At 32.7% G+C, this 25,494-nt stretch overlaps 1 protein-coding gene across 1 annotated transcript in view; it reads left to right on the plus strand.

Moving 5' to 3' along the window:
* Positions 1-14,541, plus strand: part of LOC140448307 (uncharacterized) — a 154,342-nt gene extending 139,801 nt beyond the window's left edge. The window contains exons 3-4 of the mRNA XM_072541395.1: positions 8,783-9,017; positions 13,933-14,541. Coding sequence (XP_072397496.1) covers positions 8,783-9,017; positions 13,933-14,047 — 350 coding nt within the window. The 3' untranslated portion in view covers positions 14,048-14,541. The remainder of the gene's footprint in view (positions 1-8,782; positions 9,018-13,932) is intronic.
* Positions 14,542-25,494: the final 10,953 nt, after the last annotated feature.

Genomic DNA, 25,494 nt, shown 5'->3' on the forward strand with positions numbered 1-25,494 from the left:
CATTTAAAATAAGCCTTATATTAGATATTGAATAATCCAAAATTGAAACTAAGTTTTTAACACCCTGTAAATAAATGTTTAATAATCAATAACGGAATAAATTTAACCATTACCCAACTATTTCGCTGTAAGAAAATTTGTTATAATTACTTAAATAAGTCGAGAATTAGTCTTTTTTTAAAAAAATTTTTTGCTTATAATGTAGTAAGATGTGGTTTATTTTGTATTATTTGTTTTATTAAAATTCTTTCTGATTCGTTGTGTATCAGCAAGTAAAAGTATAAAGTATACACATTTGTTTACAACTACATTGGTTTCATTTATAACAAATATGTCAAAATGATGGGTTAAAAAATCGAGTGCAGCAACTATAAATATTTTGAAATCGAAAAGAAAATTTTAAATTACGCAAAATCTATCACTCCTAGTTATAGGACATCCATATATCATTCGAAAGTGGAAAATTTTTTTAACATAGTAATTCATTAATATACAGGGTGTTCCATTTAAAATAAGCCTTATATTACACATTGAATAATCCAATAATGAAACTACAAATTTTGAACACCCTGTAAATAAATGTTAAATAATTAATCATGAAATACATTTAACCAATATCCAACTATTTAGAGGTATAACCAATTTTATTAGGATTTCTTAAATAAGTTAGGAATGAGTCTTCGTTTAAAGCTTTACATTTTAAGAATATTCCACATAACTCAGAACACTCTGTACATAGGTATAGGGAAGTCTTATAAAACTATACCTAATTTTTTGCTAACAATTATAAAATGTAATAAAATATAGGGTGTCCCATAAAAAAAATATAACTTTGATACGCCGCACTTTATTGGGACGCCCTGTATATTTCAAAATAATTTTAAAATGTAGCCCTTATCAACCTTCAAACTATAAATTTAAAATTTTTTCAAAATCTTTTACCGTTTCGCTGTAATCTTCCGTCCCGTTAGTGGTGACTCACCCTGTATATATATATATATATATATATATATATATATATATTTATAATATTATAATATATATATATAATTGCTACTTACTGCAAAAAATGACCAAAAAATAAGCAATGGAAAAACTGACTTTTCTCAAATCGTATATACATATATGGCATTGGGTCTATCTGTTCCCAAAATAAACTCAATCATAAGAAAGAAACACTACAATCACACACTCATAATATTAGAAACCTAAAGATCTACCACAATACCATTACCACAATAAATTTGTAGAATATAATTATAATCTTTATCCAAACAGAGTTTGTATATCTTCACCCCGAACTTATGTCCCTTGTTTTTAATATCCTGCTTAAATCAGGGCTTCCTTAACTTATTCGTACTGTGACGCCCTTGGGACTTTGCTATTTTTTTGCGACGCCCCCTCAACTCAACCCCCAATAATACTTACTAATTTTAGTACTAGCCTAGTAACAGGTTATAGTTATAACAAAAACACTATTTGGACATTTATATTTTTTATTAGAAATTAAGTACGAAATCAAAACATAGGCACAAAAATGAAAAGGGATATTTATTTAATTAACTGCCTGATTAATGTGAGGGATGTGCTTGCTCTATTAAGCACAGCTCATGAAACCGTTGCTCCAGTTTAGAAATTGTCACTCTCATTTCTTTTTCCAATTTTATGTTTGACCTGTACTTGTTTTTAATTACTGCAACTGCAGAATAGCTCGTTTCGCACAAGTACGAAGTCGCAAATGGTAATAAAACCTTTAATGCAGCAGTGCTGATGGCATGATATTCATGAGAAAGTGAGCTTCAAAATTCAAACAGTTTGTCCTTGCCGTATTGAAGCTTTAGGCTGGAATCACAGCACAATTCTGTTAGTTGTTCTTCCTCTATTGAAAGTGTCGATGGTGTGGATGACAGGAAAGGGTTTCTGACCCAGTCATATTGCTCCATATCTTCGAGAAAATATTTCTCAAAGTGTTTGCTCAATCAAGGATTTCTATCGATTTTTTCTTGTAGAATACCATGTAAAGCAGGAAAACAGCAAATTTCTTGATCTTCTATTTTTCTCTTCCATAAAAGTATCTTCTTCTTAAAAACAGTAATTTTATCTGCCAATTGCAGGATATGAGTATTGTTTCCCTGCAAAGACTTATTAAGATCAATTAATTTGTTAAATATGTCACAGAGGTATGCTAATTTTATTATAAACGCTGAATTAATAAAGTTTTGCGCATCATCATGTGATTCTGTATATAGATACGTGTAAAATTCATTTCTTAATTTGTATACACGTGCGAGTACGTTGCCTTTGGACAGCCAACGAGAGTTGCAATAATAAATTAAAGAGATGTGCTCGGCCTACATGTCTTCAAAAAGTTAATGGAAAAGTCTTAATTTCACAGGTCGTGTTTTAATGTAGTTGACTGCTTTAATTTATCACAACACTTAATTCAGGTGTAATGTTTTTTGCTGCTAAGGCCTCTCTATGTATGACACAATGTGTCCATTTTACACTTGAAGCCTTGGTTTTTATATTTTATATTATATTTTTAGATATTTTCAGTCATATATGAGTTTAAAATCTCGAATAAATGAGTAGCTTTACAACTTTCACATATTTTTCTGCAAAATAACAAATCCTCACATATATTTGTTTCTTGTATGTACCGTACATAACATATCAATTGAGTATCATCATTACTATCAGTCGCCACGTCGAGTTAAATGGCAAATAAACCTGAAAATTTCCCCACAATTTGCTCATTAATATCTTGTGCCATGTCGTGAATACGACGACTAACCGTATTGTTTGAAAGAAGTACATTTTTTATTTATTTATTCTGGCGATTCTCCAATCATCACTGTTACCATATCATCCGCTGAAGGTAAGATCAGTTCGCCGTGAAAAAGCCGTGGTCTGATGTTTTCGCAATTTTCTTACAAAAAAGTCTCTTGTCTTACCTTGTACATGACTGTGAGTCGATTTAGTTTATTAGGAAGCTTACTTTCAGCTGCCAACACTTTGTGACAAACAACACATTGTGGAAGTTCTCCATTCCCTTTAGTAACGCAGGTAAATCCAAAATCTAAATATTGGTCGTCATATTTCCTATATTTCTTCTTTTTTACTTAAATTAACATTACTGCTCTCGCTTGATTCTTCACTTCGTTTTCTATTCTTTTAAATATAAGCTGACTAAATGACATAACACGCGCGACAGTTGGGAACACTGGGAGGGGAGCCGACCGGCGAAACAGACTGCGCCCGGCACTCACTCGACTGACAGTGTTGCCAATGTCCGGATAATTATCCGATTTTCGGAAAATTTCGTGGACCATCGCATACTTTTCGGATTGAACAATTTTTTCAATAATTTCGGATAATTCAAGGGTCTATCGACTTGATGTTATATTGTTTATTTGTTAATACATATATTTTATACTCATTTAAAATCAAATAAATTTATTTTCTGTATTAAAAGTCGTCGTTGACACGCGACGCCCCTGGGACAATGCAGCGATGCCCCAGGGCGTCGTGACGCACAGTTTGGGAAGCCCTGGCCTAAATGACAGTCGTCCCTTAAACGGAACTACAGTTTCATCAATGCAGAGTTCTTCCCCCAGGACTACCACTATTTGAAAATTTGATACTAGCTTCTCCAATAGGGATGATAGTTTATACAGTCGAAGTTCTTGATCGTGATTTTCATTGTTAGTTTGGCAAGTAATAATTTAAAACGATTAAGCTACATAAGAGACTTTACTTTGTTTTAGTATAATGAATTTTTTGATCAATAGGAACACAACTTTGACACCCTTTGCAATCCCATCCAGAAAAGAATGGCCAAAAATGTCTTTATTTCTTCTGTATTTTAATCTACCCACTTATTAATTCTAGCTTTTGGACCGTGACCACCTATATTCAACTTCCGATGTGCATATCGATTGGTTTCTGGCACAATCCACTCAATAATATCGCCATTCACAAATAGTTGATACTAGTCGAGGGTTTTTTTATCATACATGTCAAAAAACTTAGCTTTCATACCGGAGTCTTGAACACTGAATGTGGCCATCTATATTCTTCCATATGAAGGGTGTGTTATGATATGATCTATCGCGTCGAAGATGTTACGGCCATCGTCTTCTGAAGAGCTTTCATCATCTGACAGGTGATATTGAGAAATAACATTTTCAATGGTATCGTCTATTGTTTTTGAGTTTTGTGATGTTGAAGGTAAATTTTATAAATAACTTTGCATTTTTGGTCTTGTGCTTTCCAACACCTTCATTTGACGAAATTTTGTCATCACTACCTTATTCAAAATTTTTATCCCTAACACTGTCATCAGTGTCTTCGTCTGAAAAAAACTCTTTCACCAGCTTTTACAAACGCTTCTGCTTATTTTCATATATGACATATTGAGAACTGATAACAAACCCTGTACTTCCTCGCTTACCGACAACTAACTAATAAGTAACATGTAATGCATTCGTCTAGCGAATGTAACGTATAAAATAAACAAGTTACGACGGTTTCATCCTTGTCTTATACGAGAAAAAAGTGTGCATCAGATGCCTCCATGAATCCAAAAGTTATTTGTAGCCACGAGATGCATACGTACTTCTCAATTGAAATAATTCTAAATAACAATAAAAGTTACTTAAACTGAAGGATAACTAGAAAGAAGAAGACAGTTAAGATTTGATTTCACGTATACTGCGTCTGTGTATCCGCTTATACGTCTTTCGTCCTAAAATGGCTCTTCAAAACGGCTATTCAGTCGATCTGAACGTAAAAATAAATCTCTTCTGTCTTAGGAAGCAACTCTAACATGGCTTCGTATGGACGCAAATAGCGACTTCTTCTTCTTAAAGTGCCCTCTCCTCAATGGAGGTTGGCTACTACAATTTTAAAATCTTCTCTATCTTCAGCTGTTCTTATTAGCTGTTCAAAATTTAGCCCGGTCCATTGTCGGATGTTTCTGATTCCCTCGATTTTTCCTTTCACTATAAGTTGGGCATATTGGTACTTATTATTTCTTAGTATGTGGCCTAGGTATGATGTTTTTCTAACTTTTACTGTGTTAAAAAGTTCTCTTTCCTTGCCTATTCTATGCAGCACTTCTTCGTTTGAGGTATGCGATGTCCATGAAATTTTGAGCATTCTCCAGTAGATCCACATTTCAAAGGCCTCCAATTTATTTACGGTTGATGTTTTTAGGGTCCACGTTTCAACTGCATATAGAAGAGTCGACCAGACGTAGCATTTTGATAAACGTAGTCGAATTTCGAGTTTTATTCGAGAATCACAAAGCAGTTTTTTTATTTTTTCGAAAGATTTTCTGGCCTGTTCTATTCTCGATCTTATTTCTAGATCAGGATTTAGGCTGCTATCGATCCAACATCCCAGGTACTTAAATCTATTGATCTGTTCTAAAATGTGCCCATTTATTGTGCAAGGTTGAGGTACGTTTTGGTTTTTTCGGATTGACATCACTTTGGTTTTTTTAATGTTTATTTTCATACCAAATTGCTCACAGGCCGAGTTGGTCTTGTCGATGAGTCGTTGTAGACCTACGTCGGAATCCGCAATTAACACTGTATCATCGGCGTATCTCATACTGTTGATATTTACGCCATTCACCTTGACTCCATCCTTGGAATCCTCCAATGCTTCTTTAAATAGAAACTCGGAGTAAAGATTAAACATCAGAGGCGACAGAACACATCCTTGTCTAACTCCCCTCCTAATTTCTACTTCTGCGGATGTGGAACCTTCGATCCTAACTCTGGCGTTTTGGTTCCAGTACAAGTTTTTTAAGAATTTGATGTCTTTTCCATCTAAACCGACTGCTTGCAAACGTTCTAATAGTAGGTCGTGTCTTACTCTATCAAATGCTTTTTCGAAGTCTATAAAGCATATAAATATATCTTTCTGTTAGTCGTAGCATTTTTGGGCGAGAACTAGTAAACTGAACAGGGCTTCTCTCGTTCCCATGCCGGCTCTGAAACCAAACTGATCGTCTCCGATGATTGTTTCGCACTTTCTATAGATACGATTATGTACGATTTTTAGTAGGACTTTTACTGCATGACTCATAAGGCTTATCAGACGGAACTCATTGCAGTGTTGTGGGTTTGGCTTTTTTGGTAGTGGGATGAATATTGACTCCAGCCAATTTTGGGGTATTTTACCTGTTTTATAAATGCGATTGAATAAAAGGACAAATATTTCGATATTTTCTTCGCTGATTAATTTTAACGTTTCTGGGTATATTCCGTCTGGACCTGGGCTTTTATTTATTTTAAGATGATTAATTGCATTTATGATTTCAGATTTTAGAATTGTTGGCCCTTCGTTGTTATTTTCCAATCTTGGTTCTTCTCGTATGTCGTGAAAAAGAATTTTAATATAGTTTTCCCATTCTTTCAGTTTGTCTTCCGTCGATTCTAGCAGTTTGCCATCCGTGTTCAGCATGGTGTGAAAAGTCGTTCTCTTTTACTAAACTAATATTCTAAACGTGTTTAATATTTTGGCCCCCTTAACTTTTTTTGACTATGCATTCTGGCGTTTAACGTGTTAACACAACAAACCTTGATCGTCAATAATAAAGAGTTTACTTCATAAGTTTTAAATTTCGTTTTAAAAATATTTATTTAAAATTTAGTTTTTAATTTATTGTTTATTACAGTATTTTCTGGCAATAATACATCGGTCTTCTACTTCTTCGTGGGTTGTCTCAACACTATGATGTACTGTCGTTCGTCGGCGCCTAACTCATTACCATTCTTTTAATTTCGTGTAATTATAATAAACTGTATAATTATTAATACAGTGATTTATGGGTTAATTCGAAAGTAATTCAAAAATAAGTAATCCGTGTAATTATTGGCATTGTAGGTGTCTGCAATGTCGTAATTTTTTCAAGGATGACAAATATGAGTATGTTAATTAGCTAAAAAATAAATGTGACAAGATAAATACTGATGCGTTTTCGATTTACAAGAATAAATATAGCAGATAAAAAAATGATACGAAAGACTTTACAAAATAATATTAATTAGTCAGAAAGTGGGCACCTTGTACAACCATTTTTGTTGGAATCACATATTACTGAAAACAAACATTTTTAGTTCATTGCCAACTGTCATAATGGTCAATTTAGTTAAATTCAAAGGTTATAGAGAGCATGAAATCGGGTGTAGGTGGCAGTATATATTAAGTATTAAATAAATGATACGACTTAGGTCGATGTAGTAACTTGGGTCGCAAACTTGGGATACAGCTTCTATCATTATGGTATTGACAAACAAGACTTTTAGCATAGATACAAAGTAATTTTATTTCCCGAACAATAATATTTGACTTAACAGCGTTAATAACCTGTGGCGCACGAGCCACAGGGTAATATTTAACGGTTTAAGTAATTCAAAAATACAAGCTCTTTCTATTCCACACTTCTGAAGAGCAATGGCAGCAATACAGTTCTTTTTGTCTGTCAACTCTACCGCAACGGCTCAAACTAACCTGAAAGTTTTTGGCGTGTTTATAGTGTACATGTGAACAGTCAGTAATGTCAACATAACTTTTAGTTGCGGTCAGTTTGTCAGCCGTACAAACTGCGTTTACACTTGTATCAGTATTTATGGCAGGATATGTATAAAATAACATAGTGTATCACAGACATAAATTGAGTAGTAGATGGAACTCTTCCTTCTTCTTTTTTTTTACGGCACTACAGCCCAAATTGTTGCTGTTTACTGTGTCTTCGCAGCCCTTTCTTGGCTTTCCAACCAGTCTCTTTCCCTGCATTCTAGCATTCAGTGCTTTTTTTGGGAGTCTATCCTCTCCCATTCTTATCACATGCCCGACCCATTGCAATATTGGTATTTCTTAAGACTTCCTCGTTTCTCACCCTATCTGTCCATGGTATGCGGAACATTCTTCGCAACGTCCACATTTCGAAGGCCTCCAACTTATTAATGGAATAAGTAATCTTAACGTCCATGTTTCCATGCCGTATAACAATATGAACCATACATAGCATTTATCCATCCTGTAGCGGAGATTGAAGGAAAGATTGCGGTTACATAGTAGCGGTTTAAATTTGATAAAAGCTTGTCTTACTTGTTCGGTACGGCATTTTATTTCTTGTTTAGGGTCCCATTGGTCATTCATCATCATTCCCAAGTATTTAAATGTTTTCACTTGATCGATTGGAGCATTATCTACTTGCAGTAGTAGATACTACTGGTTGCCCTTTTGTCTATCAGCATATGGTCGATGTGATTGGTTGTGGTTTCATCTGGTGAAATACATATCATTTTGTGTATGTCTTTATGTGGGAAGCATGTGGAACTTATAATCATGTTTTTACTGGTAGAAAAATTGATCAAAAACTCCCCATTCTCGCTTGTTTCATTGTGCAGTGGGTGTTTTCCTGTTGTGCCATAGAACTGCGGCTCGTTGCCTATTTTAGCATTCATACCACCCATTATAATCTTGATGTCATTTTTGGGCGCATTGTCATATACTATCTCCAGCTGTTGGTAGGTGTTTTAGCTTCACCTCCAGCTTTGTCTGTTGTTCTTGTTCTTCTGTTGAGCTCTCTTCTATTGCAGATAGAACATTATTTGAAAAGTTTTAAATACGGTGTAGTTCTACATTGATATATTTAAGAAAGCAAAACATTTGCGAATATAATCTGTACTGTCATTTTCATTTTGGATTTTGTTATATTTTTCACATATTTGTATGTTATTGTAATTATTCTTAATATTTTTAGGAAGACCCGGTTCTGATTATCCAGTTTTAAGTATAGTACCCTACACAAATTTCTATTGTGACGATCAATCGTATCCTGGATTTTACGCAGATACTGAAACACGGTGTCAAAGTTGGCACTACTGCGATATTGACGGAAGACAAACAACGTTCCTCTGTCCCAATGGAACTCAATTCAGTCAGCTAGTTTTCGTCTGCGATTGGTGGTTCAACGTACGATGCGATCTTAGTGAAAAGTAAGTAACCTTGTGTTGTTTTCTTTTCTTTAACTTGACACTAACTTGATTAACATAATATTTGGAATCTTCTTTTAAAAATGGAGTTCCGATTAAAAATAAAGTGATAACTTTAAATGGTAAAGTGATTTGTTAAAAGTAATCGTTTTAAGTACTTATTGGATTGGTATTACAAAGTAATCGGGAAATATACAGAGATGTAGGCAGTAGAGTTACGACGAGATAAATGAAGTAAAAGGGAGTGAGAGGTGTATTCTATGGCAGAAAGATTCCAATGAAACTGAAAGAAAAATGCTATAAAACCTCATATGATGGCAAAAAACTGAATGTTTGGTTGTTAAAAAAAAGGTGAAGAACCAATTCATGTGACTGAAACAAAAATGCTTAGATAGATGAGTAAAGTGATAAAAAATAAAATTAAGAATAAGTTTATTAGGGCAAGTCTCTCATTGTCAACCATTTTCCATCCACTACTGAATGTAAGTCTCTCCCAATTGCTTCCATCTTTTTCTATCTTGCGCCAATCTAATCCACTGTTTGCCTGCCACTGCTCTTATGTCATCTACCCATCTTTTTTGAGGTCTTCCCATGCTTCTTGTTGTCGTCCTGGGTCTCCATTCTAGCATTCTCCGTGTCCACCTGTTGTCATTATATCGGGCTACGTGATCTGCCCAGCGCCATTTCAGTTTTGTAATTTCTTTCACATTATCCCTAATCTTCGTTCTACGTCTTATCTCCGTGTCTCTAATCTTGTCTCTCAGTGATATTCCAAGCATGATTCATTCCATTGCTCTTTGCGTTGTTTCTAATTTTGTAGCAGATTTTTTGGTAAGGGCTACTGTCTCCAAGCCGCAGGTACAAACGGGTAGTATGCATGTGTTATACACCTTTTTCTTTAAGTTTACAGGAATGAAGGTAGTTTTCAAGATATATGCTAGTTTGCCGAAAGCGCCCCATGGCAGTTGTGTTCTTCTTTTAATTTCAGCATCTTGATTTGGTTTTACCAGTTTGATGACATGACCTAGATGTACATAATATTCAACATTTTCTATGGTATGATTTTGTATTGTTATATTTGTCTGGTCTCGGCTCAGTATTTTTGTTTTGTTGTAGTTCATTTTTAAGCCTACCGCTCCTGAAACTGCATTCAATTGTAACATATCATTTAGTTCCTGGATATTATCGGGTATTAAAACTATGTCATCTGCGAATCTCAAGTGGTTTAAGTATGGTCCGTCGACGTTGATACCCTTATTGTTGCATTCTAGTTTCTTAAAAATGTCTTCTAGAGCAAGGGTAAATAGTTTGGGAGAGATGGTGTCTCCTTGCCTTACTCCCCGTTGTAGTCTTATGGGATTAGTTTTTGTGCTTTCGTCCAGCTTTATCTGCATGGTGGCATTTTCATATATGTTTTTAATTATGTTAGTGTATCTTGAATCTATACGTGCATTTTCTAGAGATTTAAGCATTGCCCATAATTCGATCGAATCGAATGCTTTATGAAAATCACGAACGTCATATGAATTGGAACATTATACTCGGTGCATTTTTTATCAGTGTTCTTACGGAGAAGTCTAGGGGTTGCAATCATTGATGTTAAAAAAAATATAAGTTACGATGGATCGAGTATGTTGAACGTAGAGATATTATTCACCTAATAAAAAACTCTTTCGACGGTTAAAATCAGTGTAATCAATGAATAATTTACACAAATCATGCTTCTCGCATCTTGAGAGAATTTATCTGTGCATCTGAAAAGGTATTAACTGCAACGAATCGATTTAGGTACCTTGGCTTCAAGTTTTTGACGTTTTTTAATGTTGTTCTTTTTGCTAGGGTCATATTTTTTCCAGTGTATAGTTGATTGTATAACGTCTTTCGGCACAGTATTATTTGGGTTGCAGTTATTCTCCAAAGTACATGAAATGAAAAATACTTGGTAAGATAACGTAAAAGATCTTAAAATTACCAATGACAATATCTATTTTTTAAAAGTTGGAAAGACAAACTAACTTTCTTAAATGAGTTGTTTGTTTGGGGCTCTTATTTTTTTTGGAGCAATCGGAATCATCTAAAATTATTGAAAAATCAGTAATTTTTCTCTCTTTTTTTTTGAGGTCTAGAATAAAAAATAAGTCCATATACTGAAACGCTGCTGAATCAGAGAAGACAAATGAAAAGCGACATAAATGTAGACAGAACCACTCTAAGAGTGAATAGGCAGTTTCGAAGGCAATCAGGAGAGATTTAAGGAAATTTGACAAGCATAAAAAGAATAAAAAATAACGAAGCCCCAGGAGAGGATGGAATTGTAATAGAAGCTATTGAAAATGAAGGAGATATGCTATTAAATAAATTAAGGAAACTGTTTAATCTATGTTTACAGTAAAGAGAGGTGCCCAAGAATGGAACAATGCTATAACCGTCCTTTTGCATAAAAAAGGAGATAGGACGAACCTAGAAAATTATAGACCTTTTAGCCTGCTGAACCACATATACAAGTTCTTCACTAGGTTAGTAACATCAATATTGAGAAAAAATTAGATTGCTACCAACTGAGGGAGCAGCAGGATTCCGTTTAAATTATGGTACCAATGATCACCTCCATACAGTAAAGACACTCATTAAAAAATCTATGCAATACAACAAACCTCTTGTCCCTACTTTCATAGATTTTCCTAAAGCGTTCAACATGATCGAAAAAGGCAGCCAGACAGACAAAAGCAGTGAATGACAGCAGGATTGACAATAGGTATAGTGAACTTAATTTCAATATTTACAAAAATGCCGTTATGATTGTTAAGATACATGATAAAACCCGACCAATAATAAAACGTGGGATAAGGCAAGGAGGTGAAATCCAGAAAATACAAGAATTAAATCCTTTAGAGGGACAGAAGATCACGATAGATGAAATCAAGTATGCTATCAAAAACTCTAAAGACAATAAGGCAGCTGGATTAGATGAAATACCAGTAGAACTGTTAAAACTAGTGAAAGAGGATAACTTGGAAGTATTGGCAGATTTATTCAACATGGTGTAAAATACGGGAATAATACCACAAGAGTGGCTGAAGTCAGCATTTATAACCATCCCTAAAAAAACAAGCAGCAAAAGAGTGCTCTGATTATCGCACTGAGCCTCATGAGTCATACTTTAAAAGCACTGCTGAAAGTAATACATAAGAGAATATACGAAAGACTAGAGAATGATATTAGCGAGACGCAGCTCGGGTTCCGAAATGGAATGGATCCTCGAGAAGGACTATTTGCCATCAACATATTGATTCAGCGATGTTGGGATGTAAACGTTGATCTACACTTGTGTTTTGTTGACTATGAAAAAGCTTTCGATAAAGTTAGACATGAAAAATTAATATCAATACTTATGAACAAGCGCATTGACAGTAAAATCATAAATATAGTGCAAACATTATATTGGAACCAAAGTGCCATAGTTTAAATTGATGAGCAACACTCAGAAGAAATGAAGATCTGTAGAGGAGTTAGACAGGAATGTGTTTTATCGCCACTTTTGTTTAACTTATATTCTGAAGAAATTTTCCAAAACACGCTCAATAATATCAAAGCGGGAGTTACCGTTAATGGAAAATTAATTATCAACTTACGATGTGCAAACGACACTGTGATCATAGCAACGAGTATAGAAGATCTACAACATCTTATCGAAAGTTTAAGTATGAATAGTGCTGAGATGGGAGTTACTATAAACGCTAAAAAAACGAAGTACAGGCTAATGACAAAAAGACCACAAAATATACATCACCTTTTGACAATCAATGGTAACGTGATAGAACAAGTAGAAACATATCAGTACTTGGGAACTTTGATCAATGAAACCAATGATCATACTGTAGAAATAAATAGGCGAATAGAGATTGCCAGATCAGCATTTATATGAATGAAGCCACTCCTAACATGCAAAAATCTAAATTTGGAGATCAGACTACGTACCATTCGCTGTTATATATTTTCAATATTATTATATGGAGCTGAGACTTGGACATTAAAAAATTGCAATTTAAAAAGAATCGAGGCTTTCGAACTCTGTTTATACCGCAGAATATTAAAAATATCATGGATTGATTGAATTACAAATAAAGAAGTACTGGAGAGGGTTGGTAAAGAAACAGAACTAATCACCACTATACAAACCAGAAAACTGGAATACCTAGGTCACGTGATGAGGGAACCAAAATATGAAGTTTTGAGACTCATAATACAGGGAAAGATTCGAGGAAGAAGATCTGTTGGCCGAAGGCAGAACTCATGGTTAAAAAATCTACGTGATTGGTATCAATGCAAATCGATTGATTTGTTTAGAGCATCAAGTTCAAAAATAAAAATAGCCATTATGATTGCCAACCTCCGTAGGGAGACGGTACTCTAAGAAGAAGACCAAAATATTGTAGCGAAAATAACTTAACTGTCACTTGTCTTGTTTTGGCAGAATTAGAACCTTATTAAAGTAAGTGATAAAAGATTATTTTATTTTAACAGACAACTACACAAATCTGTTTTTTCTCAATAAAAGTCATCATTGGAGTTAGTTTTTTGAGCACCTCTGTTTCCCACATTTAAAATCTCTTTGGACTTGTCTGGTTTTGTCATTAATTCTTTAAGAATATTCAAGTATGAAAGTGTATTTAACTTTAAATCGATAAAAAGTGGAGTTAGCTTTTTTTTTGCAGTAAGCCGACGATATGTTGAAAAAATTATAAATGCTAAAATTTCACAGATAAACAGTTGCTGGTTCAACAAAATAATGCTGCTGCAAAACATGAGTATATTTTTCTCAACCATATTTTTATTTTGTCATATTATGTTACCTTTTGTATTGTGTATATTTGGTTGATTAAAAAATGCTAATATATAAAAACACATCATGTTTTAGGTTATACATAATCAACAGCCGATTGTATGGTCGTCCCAAACTGGATCCAACCAAACCACACCGAACAATCACCAAGCAAATATTGGAAGACATTTTTAACGACGAGGAAACGTAGATAATTGCTGTCAGTGATGTATATTATATCATTGGACTTGAAGTAAAATTCTAAAAGGACAAATTATGTAATTTTGTGTCTGAACAAAAAAGTCGCGACGATCAGTTCTAATTTGTACAGTTATAGAATAGAAAATAGTTTTAATTTTAACTTAAGAGAGATGTATTTTGGGGGGCAAGTAATTATTATAATATATAGGATTAGAACTGCGAGGAAGTGATAATTACTTACAGAAGAAATACTAATTGTTTAAAATATTTGTAATTTAAAATGATTTTTTTTAAACAAAAACTTCTTCGTTTTTATTTCTATTTGTTTTTCTAATAATTTAAGTATAGACCTCTAAATCATATATAAAATTTGAATGTCGTTTTTTATTGTAATGTTATAAGCAAAATCGTTGCCATTTAAATTTTAATTTCTGATTTGAAAGACGGTTCTATGTAATTTCCAATTGTTTTTACATATTTGTTGTACATATATAATGAAAGTTAATGAATAAAAAATAGTTTTATTAATTTTTTTTTTACTCTCTATATTATTTAGAATAGCTTTTACTTTTTTAAAATATTATTTATAAAAAGCTACTAGTGAACGGACTCAGCTCAGTAATTCTGAAAAACGTACCGATATAACAAGCTGAGTTCCTCCCTATAGCAGCTGCACTGATCAAGTGCTCAGTCTTATCACACAATATACAGTGTGTTCCAACGAAAATTTGGAAGAGGGACGAATTTTCATGCAAAATTCATGCCCTCAAATGTAACCCCCAACTACTCCGCATCAACCCCTCGTTTTTTTTAAGCAGCAAGTATGGCCGAGTAGCACATCATTTGAAAGGTATTTTTTTCTCTACACGACACTTTATTTTTTTTTAGTTTCCGGAATAACTTTGAATATAATTTTGGATTTAACTAATTTAATCACCTGCAAGATCTGCAGAAGGAGTGGCGCATATTTTTGATTTTAGGTATCCCCACAAAAAAAAAATCCAAAGACCAAAGATCCGGTGATCTGGCCGGCCACTCTATTAAACCTCTTCTGCCAATCCAACGCCCTGGAAAACGTTGATTCAAAAATTGTCTTACGCTTATATCATAATGTGGGAGTGCCTTGTCCTGTTGGAAAGTCAGTTCATCATCTAAAAGATTATTATCAGATTCCAATATGTGAGTGATGAACTAATCAATAACGTCTTCTGACAAATTTAAATAAATTGATATAAGGTTGAATGCTCGAATAAATGAACTTTGAAAAATTAAAGGCAAATATCGAGCACAATTTAAATAATTAAATCTTGCCCAAGTACTTTCGCTTTCTACAGCATCATCAGGGGCATTTCGTCACATTTGGGCTATCCAGCAAGCGCAGAATGTAATAAACATGAAATTGAAACATAAATTGTACATAACACTACACTAGAACAAGGACAAACAGTTTAAAAATATTTAAAATATTCTACACTACATTATTGTCGGCAACAGGAGAGAGAATCCTGTTGCCGACAATAATGTAGCGTCGCTCACTGTTCTAACAAATCATAGCTTTAGATGTATCGATATCTATGATGTGAAATAAAATTTTAGATTACCCATGTCGGTCCATTCATCGTCTGCTTGCTTTGTAACTTGTAGAAGGTACATATTTAGGTAATAATCTGAATTTTAGTTTTAAACAAGTAGAAATCTTCGGATTTTTACTTTTTATTTTATTCTTAGATGTCGCCGTATGCATCTTTAGGAAATTAAGTAAACACCTGCAAATGTCGTGAGCAAAAATTCAAAGAGGTTTTTGTCATTTAAATGTAATTTTCATTTAGTATGTCGATAATTTTACTAACAGTAAACGGATAGTTTCCGTAGGTAAGTTGTCTGACCACATAGTGCACAGACTTTTATGTTGTACATATGTACTGTGTGTGGTCAGTTTAATTAACATCGCCAACAACGCCATTGTCGCTACCGGCACAATTTTGTAATTACTCATTAGTCAAGACAAACATTTACAAATCCGACAAATGACAAGAACAGCTTGGCTGGATTTAATTACTTCGATAATTACGTTTTAAAACTAAGAAATTACTACTAATTCAAAAAATAATGGTTTTTAGTTAAACTTAAAATAGCCAGGATACAATACAATGTCGAATTTTGTATTTTTTAAAGGCTTTATAATATTTCAAATGTAAATTTTCGATTGTAAGATGGCTCTGTAAAAGTTTAGTCTTCGAGAAACTGTAACAGTATAAGCGTAATTGGGCAATTGACATTTATAAAACTTTTACTCTTAGGGTATTGCTGATCCTATAGGAAAAGTTGGCAAACTGACCTTTTTTTAAATAAAATCTTTTTATATATACTGACACTTGGCAATTTTTTAATCACTGTCTCTCTTATTCTGTAAACTTTTGTTACATTCTAGGTAATTGAAATAGCTTATTCTAGAAGATCGTCGTCAAGTACTATTTTTGTTTTTATGGGGTATTTACCTTCAAATGCTATAGTTTGTCTTTATATGTATACACATAACCTCGGTGTCTACGAAAATGAACGTATCAAACGCGATTTAAAATAGAAATATAGTGAGATACGGCCAATTTACAATGCCTGGTATAAATGAAGTTGCCAAATGTATAGTATTTTTCATATAAACATGCGTGCACGTCACAATTTCTATAAGTGACGTCACTTATATTTAAAATTTCCAGAACGTCAACCTTAGAGTTCAAATTTTCCTAACACGGTTAATAATACGAAACCCATACGAAACTGCTCGATCTTTCGTAGGCGTCAACATGGTGTAATAATCAGAAAAATGTAAACGTCATTATATTGGGAATTTTAAAATTATATTGATTAAATAACTCAAAACATTTGTTATTATTAATAATATAAATTTTATGAAATAACTCTTTAAGTCTAATATTCCACAAAATAATAATTTTAATTAAATATATTAGACAATTGTACGCAACTGATATAAGAATACTTCAAATTTTTTGACAGTTCAGCGTGTGGCAAAATTGTTTAAAGTGTTGCCGCTTTTTTAGAGTAAGAATTTTGTTTATGTTTTGATTTCTTACAGAATTTGATCATAATATATTATATATTAATAAATTGTATTTATAAATACATATTAAATTTAGATTAATAGCTTTAAAAACTAATTATTGTTGCGTATTGTGATTGTGCTATGCCAAAACAAATAAATAGTCTGTAGGAAGCTGATAAGCTTGTATATAAGATAGATTATTTTGAACAAGAAATAATGGCGGGATGTTTTTACTATTAATGCTCTAAATAGAGGTAAGTTTAAAATTTAGAATATATAATTTCATATTAAAATATTTTCTTATGTATTTTAGTGTGTTGCAGTAGTCTTAAAACTAAGTGTATTAATGTTATATAATAGTTTGACAAATAATTTGTTTGACATTTTAAAAATTCCTCACTTACTAACTATTCTGATGTTTTGGCAACGCTGTGGGGTTTTGACGTCGTAAATATTGAATGACGTGCACGCATTTTTATATGAAAAATGCTATATCAATTTATACTTTTATTTGGAAATTCGTCAACTTACCTACTTCGTCATCTTATGTCCCTCTCCCTGGTTGCGAATAAGAAATAAACGTTTTCCTTTAGCTTTATAATTCAATCTGTTAGCTTGTGTATTATTATTTACTTATTTACAAAAAATATTTCCCCATTTCCATTAAATCGAAATTGATATGATCCACGAACAGCTTTACCAAGAGTTTTGGTATCTTGTGTAGGATAATTCGCTAGTCAATTTTCCCGCAAAAGTTCATATTGCTCGGTATTCACAATTTTTGTAAATAAAATAATAAATGTCTACTGAATAAATTAGTAAAAAATATCAAGTGGCTTTTAGGTTCAGGATATGCAATCTAACATATCAAGTACTCCTCTTGAGCTCAAGGTAAAATATTCGCGATCATTTTTAGCCATTGTTTGGCCAGTATAAAAGTCAAAACTATATCAGTATCGGCTACTTCCACAAAATTCCCAAAATTTATAGCCGAATTGAATAAGCTTTCTACGCATAAATTGCTAAATATTAGTTGTGTGTGTGTGTCTGTGTGTGGAGAGAGATAGCATTAGACTAAGAATTTTTTTGCTCCATAACTTTGTTATAAAGATTTTAAAGCTTTTGCCTTAAAATCGTTTATAAACTTGATTTAAATATTATACAGTGTGTAAAAGCCAAATGGAATAAATTAATTATTTAGGTTACTGTACATATTTATAAAAAATCCCGAAATACGTCAAATTTAAATTATAACTTGACATTCTTTAACGTAAAAATGCAACCCCTACCTTCAACCCCCTTAGAAGGACAGGTACAACCCCCAATTTTTAAAATAGAAAGTATAGGCTTGTGATATATCGTTTGAAAGGTCTTTTCATTCCCCATTCAAAAATGTTGTCGCTTTCAAGTTTATTAAGATTAATTAAGATAAAATAAATTAAAATCATGTGGTTACCGAAATTCGCTATAATACAATCAAAAACTAAAATGTAATGCAAAACGTAATAAAATGTAGAACACGAAAAAGAACTATGAATGTTAATAAAGTAGATGTTCAAAATGTTTACCGCGAACATCTTGACAACATCCTAATCTCAAATAAAACTGTCTTCTAACATTATTTAACATAACAGGCGTGATCGACCTAATCGCAAGCGTTATTCGTTCTTTTAAGTCATTTAAATCAGAAATTTTAGTTTTGTACATATGGCTCTTCACATATCCCCATAAAAAGAAATCTAATAATGTAAGATCAGGTGATCGCGCTGACCATTCAATCGATCCTCGCCTCCCTATCCACCGATTGGGAAATATTGTATCGAGGTACTGCCGGACATTAAGTTGGTAATGTGGCGGTGCTCCATCCTGCTGAAACCATATCGTATTCGCTGGAACTTGAGGGTTTCCTGGATCAGGATATAAATTTGCCAACGTTGGAATGACATCATTTTGAAGTAGTGCCAAATAATTGTTGCCATTCAAGTTGCGCTCAATGAAAAAGGGACCAACGATATTGTTTCCTACAATATCTGCCCAAACATTAACCTTTTGAGGGTATTGAGTGTGTTCTTCTCTCATCCAGTGAGGATTTTCCGTGGCCCAGCAATTTTGCCTACTAGAATGACTGTTAAGTGAAAAAGTACACTCATCAGAAAACATAACGTCTTCTAATTGGATAATATTGTTATCCAACATGTCCATCATTTGCTCACAAAAAAAGTTGTCCTATCAAAATCGTCTTCCATGAGCTCCTGAGTAGGTATCATCTTATAGGGATGCAATTTATTTTCTTTTAATATGTTTACTATCGATGTATGGCTAGCATTGAATGTAGTGGATGCCTGTCTACGCGATGTATGTGGATTTTCCTGAAACTCAAGCAACACATCTAATTTGAGTTCATCACTCAGTGCATTGGCAGCTGCTTTTTTATCTGCATAACATGACCAGACTCGCGAAACTGCTTCTCTATTTTACTTATTGTTCCTGGGGATATAGGCGGTAAATTAGGAAATTTCTCATGAAATAGGCGAGTTACTTCCTGTTGTGTTCGGGTGTTATCCCCGTAACCAATCATTTGTAAAACTGTTATTTTATGCATTTCCGTTAATCTAACCATTTTTCAGAATTGAATTGAACGAACTTTTTACTTAAATTAAAATACTGACAACTTAAATAAAACAATTTACTAATGCGTGTTAAAATAACGTTGCCACGGAAATTCTTTAAAGTTTTTTAATGGTTACCATCTAAAAACCACATTGCTATGCTTCACTTTCTCATTATCTAAACGGGAAATAAGTTTTGAGTATATTTTAGCGAATTTCGGTAACCACATGATTTTAATTTATTTTATCTTAATTAATCTTAATACACTTGAGAGCGACAACATTTTAGAATGGAGAATGAAAAGACCTTTCAAACGATATATCACAAGCCTATACTTCCTATTTTAAAAATTGGGGGTTATACCTGTCATTCTAAGGGGGTTAAAGGTAGGGGTTGTATTTTCATGTTAAAGAATGTCAAGTTATAATTTAAATTTGACGTGTTTCGAGATTTTTTATAAATATGTACAGTAACCTAAATAATGAATTTATTCCATTTGGCTTTTACACACTGTATATAAATTTGTCTAAAAATCGAGGTTAAGGTTTCCTGATCCCTAGGATTAAGACATTCCAAAAATGCGTGGTTTAAATCTCCGACATATTCATTAATACACGGAAACGGAATATTAGTTACTGTGGAATAATTTCTCCTAAATATTATAAAATATAAAACTTTTTATGCAAATGGCAATAAACACAAGTAAAATTAAACAAAATACAACGACTTGTGTCCTATTTATAGATCAGTAAAATAAAACTTATAATGACAATTCAACAATTTATATTTCCGAGATTTATTCATGAATAAAGTTTAAAATAAACATTAAAATAAAAGTAGTCCAGTAAACGATAAATAAGGGCTGATATTAATCTTTCATTATTAAATGTTCAAATTGTTGTCCATCGGTTAGTGCCAGCCAAGTGAATAATAGTTGGCTGGCTCTAATCGATGGACAAAGTCGTCCTCCTTTCGAGCTGGGAAGATGTATGTTCCCTTTACGTAAAATCCTATAATATCGACCTCGTGTCACTAGTTAATCACATGTAACCATGATTATCATTTAACTGAAATGTTTTTACACCTATTTTCGTAACAAGTTTCAACTACTCTTAAAAAATGGACCGACTGAATCGAAAACGTTTTAAAAAGTTGTAATCCTTTTGGATAAATTTTAAATATTTTTAGTAAAACATACCATTATATACTAGAAGTCCTTACTTCTCTGTAAGTTTTTTTTAACTATGGTATACAGCCAATCACTGGGATTTTTTCTTTTTACTTTGTATTTGAATTTGATTAAAATGTTTTTTTATGTAAATTTACTTTCTAACGAATTTACCAAATATCGGTTGTAAGCATTTCTAAACAGATGGTTTATTAGCTCATAATATATATGATTTCGTACAATTCGTGCTATCAATACTTATATGCAGATAGTTTTCTAACCTTAACATACAGACATACTTTAAAATAATTGACATAAAATGTTTTATCGCTAATAAAGTAATTTCTAAATCGGTCAGTTGAAACTACTAATAGGATTGAAAGCATTAGCTCTGATGACTATTTGGATAAATGTTCTCGTGGGAATAAGTGTCTTGAACATACTGAAAAGTAGGGCGATTTCGGCGACGTCGACGCCTTGAATTCAGTTCATTAAAGCCGTCGAAATGGGTTTTACTCACAAAGTATTTTTCATACTTTCCGTCCAGAGTGTTCTATTCCAGGGAGACTGTGTAGAGGAGAAATGGGTTTGGATATTACTAGTTCATGTTAGGAGGTTTATTTTCACTTTAAAAATGGCGTAGAAATTAAATAGTACATGTAAAAAAATCTGTAAATTTAAGAACAGAAGTTAGATTTATATATTTTGTAAATGTTTTAGTTTTTATCTGAATTTATGAACTCTGATGTTAAAGTCATAACTTAATCAAAACACAATAAAAATAGTGGCTTTGAAGAGTGTCAATGAGTTTTTACTCTAACCCAAATCAAAGGTTTTGATGTCGTATCGTATAAATTGTTATATACAAATGGTGCTTATATTTTAAAAACAATAAGTGAAGGTAAAGGATTTTGACCAGACCTTCAGACAGAGTGCCGTCTTTCTACGGAGGTTGGCAATCATAATGGCTATTTAAATGGCTGACCTACGATCTTGTAATTGTTTGTGTGCTTGTAATGCTTGGATGGAGTGTGAACTGCTAACATCTACAAAGCTTTTGATAATACAAGACCAGTTCTTTTTAGGCATCAAAGGCATTTGACACTGTTTCACATAAAATATTGCTAACTAAACTTAAAAAATATGGTATCAGGGGGATTTCATATAATATCCTACAAAGTTATCTTCTAAACAGGCAACAACATGTTTATATAGATAGAGAAATGAGTAAGGAAAGAATGATATAGTATGGAGTCCAGCAGGGAACAGTCTTAAGGCCAATTTTCTTCAATATCTATATCAAAGATCTATTCAGACTGAATATTACAGGTAATATTACGGGTAATTTAAAACAAAACTCCGAAACAGGCTTTGTTACAATTTAGAAATAGTTTCAGTTTAATAAGCACACCTTAAATGTAGATAAAACAAAATATATGCCATTTACATCGTATGTAAGTAACCTCCCAAATCTTGGCTAATTAAAAGTCAATACAAAAAATGAAATTCCATATACATACGAGATTAAATATCTAGGTATTAATATTCCACAGTGGCTGATCTTGCTTGGCCAATCCTAGAACGTATTTCTTCGTAACTTTCTGCTTTTGATGTTATTTGGACTCCCAAGTATTTGAAGGTTTCAGTTAAGGTTGGAAATACGCTGTATTATCTGCCTTCAATAGGTTCAAAAGGAATAAGTCAAACATCAGTCTGATAAATTACAAAAAACTTAGAGCAGAAGCTAGATATATTATGAAAAATAACAGAGAAGAATCTTGGAAAAAGTTTGTTAGTTCAATAAATAGTTCAACAACAACATCTTTTGTCTGGAAATGTGTCAGACAAGTAACAGGAAAAAAAATTTACTCCCAAAATTCCATTCTTAACACAAAATTAAAAAATAATAACAAATACAGCAGAAATTACGGATATATTAGATAACCAATATGAAAATAATTCAGGAGACAACAACTATAGTGATGCCTTCCTGGAAACAAAATACACCAAAGAGAAATAATTAATGGATTACGATGATTATACACACAACTCAATAAATAACCTCTTTACAAAAACAGAGTTAGACGACGCACTTAAAGAATTTAAGAAATCTGCACCAGGCCCTGACAACATACCCATTATTTTTTTCAGAATTTGCCCGAGAGTGCCAAAGAGTTTTTACTACAAATTTATAATCACATATGGTCTAAAAATGTATATCCTTCAAATTGGCTTGAAGCCATAATTATTCCATTACTACAAACTGACAATGACCGAACTATCCCAGAATCATATAGACCAATATCGCTAACAAATGTTATGTGCAAAGGGTTAGAAAAAATCGTAAACAAAAGAATACTATGGTACCTAGAACATCATAATAAACTTATTAGTGAACAGAGTGGTTTCCGTCAAAATAGGTGTACAGCTGACAACTTGATTGATCTAGAGTCAGAAATTCATGAAGGTTTTGCAAACAAACAGGAATGTATCGCAGTATTTATAGATATAACAGAAGCATATTACACTATATGGCGACGCAACATTATAGGAAAACTCCACAAGTGGAATCTAAAAGGAAATATTTTACACTTTATTAGTAACTTCCTTAAAATTAGAAACTTTCAAGTCGGAGTTGATAATATTTTATCTTCAAAGAAAATACAAACAAACGGCATCCTGCAAGGCTCTACAATAAACACGACCGTTTTTTTAATTGCTATAAATGATATTCTAGATCACTGTTCCCCACTAGTGAAAGGAAGACTTTGGGCTGATGATCTGGTTATATTTGCTAAAGGGAAAAATATCACATCTACCCAAAATCATATTTAAACTTCACTAGATAGCTTAGGTCGCTGGTGACAATCCATACGATTAAAGTTTTCTACATCTAAAGCAAAATGTGTTTCTTTCGAAAAAAAAACATTTGCAAGTAAATCCATCATTATACCTCCAAGGGCAATTATTAGAATTAAACAATAGCATTCGCTTCCTAGGTATGACTTTTGATAAAAACCTAACATGGGGAGCCCATATTGTAAATATAAAGGATATATGTACAAAACTGAATAAATTTCTTAAGAACCATCGCCGTTCATAATTGGGGAGCTGACTTCTCTAGCCTCATGTATCTATACAAATGTCTAATTAGATCTAAAATTGATTATGGTTCTATTGTTTATTCTTCTGCTAAAAAATCTCTATTACAGCAACTAGATACAATACAAAGCAGTGTATTACGAATTGCCACAGGAGCTTTTCGAACATCGCCTGTCGTAAGCCTTCAATACCTAACGGGAGAACCACCTTTAGAATATAGGAGAATGTACTTAAGTTCATCGTATGCGTCAGCTGCTCTTGCAAATGATAATAATCCAGTCAATTATAATATCAAAACCAGCCGTTTCCCTAATATATACTTTAATAAGAGACAAGATCAACCTTTTTACGAAAGAATTAGATAATATACAAATAACCTTAAGATACAACTACCAGATTTCTTTGCATCAAACACCAAAACACCTCCTTCCTGGACAATTTCAGTAAACAGTTCTTTTCAGAACTATTTAGCAGCGTATTAGTATTATTAAGATAACAACATGGATTCAATGCCAAGTACTAGTGGTAATTATCCATCTCCACCTAAAAACGCCGAGTAGATTTGAGTCATTTATCATCAAATGAAAAACAATGCATTATAAACATGTACAAACAAATAAAAATCGATATCTAATCCTGGAATGAAAATTACATTTATATAATATACTGTATAGTAACTGGTAGCAAATGGTAGCAAAAGTAAAACATGCAACAGGTTAGTTTTGCAGAATAGTTATTGTTAAAATCAAGACTTACTAAAGTAATGTGCTAATGTGCTATCCTTGCAACATACGATGAAAGAGTTCATCTGTACCACAAATAGTACAAAGCTTCTTTTTCAAGAATGAAATGCAAACTTTAAATAAAATTTTAAGTGAAATTAACAACCGCCCAGATCTTCTAAATATGTGTCGTTCATTATTATATAAATTCTTGAAGCAAATCAATTTTAAGTAAGCAAATATGGGTTAGCCACAATTATATAGTAAATAAAACGTGCAACCCAAAAAATATATTATGTCTGAGTTAGGCAATCACTTAGAAGAGAAAGAGGTTCATTCTTTATAAGACCAGCTGATAAATGACATTATCGTGATAAATATTGGATAAATGTCTGAATGAGTTCCATTGGATTTTAAAAATAATTTTATAGCAAATATATCGCTTTCGTATACGTTCACTATTTTCTTTTACAATGTGATAAATAAACTCATAAAAATTCTTGTTTGTAAAAACACACCATTTTTTTATTGTAATTGGTAAAACAAAAACATAAATATTGGAAGTGAATTGGAAAAATTATTATTCAAACATAAACAAACAAAGTTAGGTTAGAATCGACGTGTGGGGTTCTCCGATACTGATTACTGGATTTCCGCAAGGCCGAGATAATTAACCAAAAAAGAAGATGTATTTGGTGACTTTTCTATTAACTTTCTTGGGTGTGAATCTGTCTTTTTAGTTTACTCCTCCTGGGCCCTGATTCTATTTCATTTTGATGTCGAAATTTCTATCG

This window comes from Diabrotica undecimpunctata, chromosome 8, assembly GCF_040954645.1.
Source record: "Diabrotica undecimpunctata isolate CICGRU chromosome 8, icDiaUnde3, whole genome shotgun sequence".
NCBI lineage: Eukaryota > Metazoa > Arthropoda > Insecta > Coleoptera > Chrysomelidae > Diabrotica > Diabrotica undecimpunctata.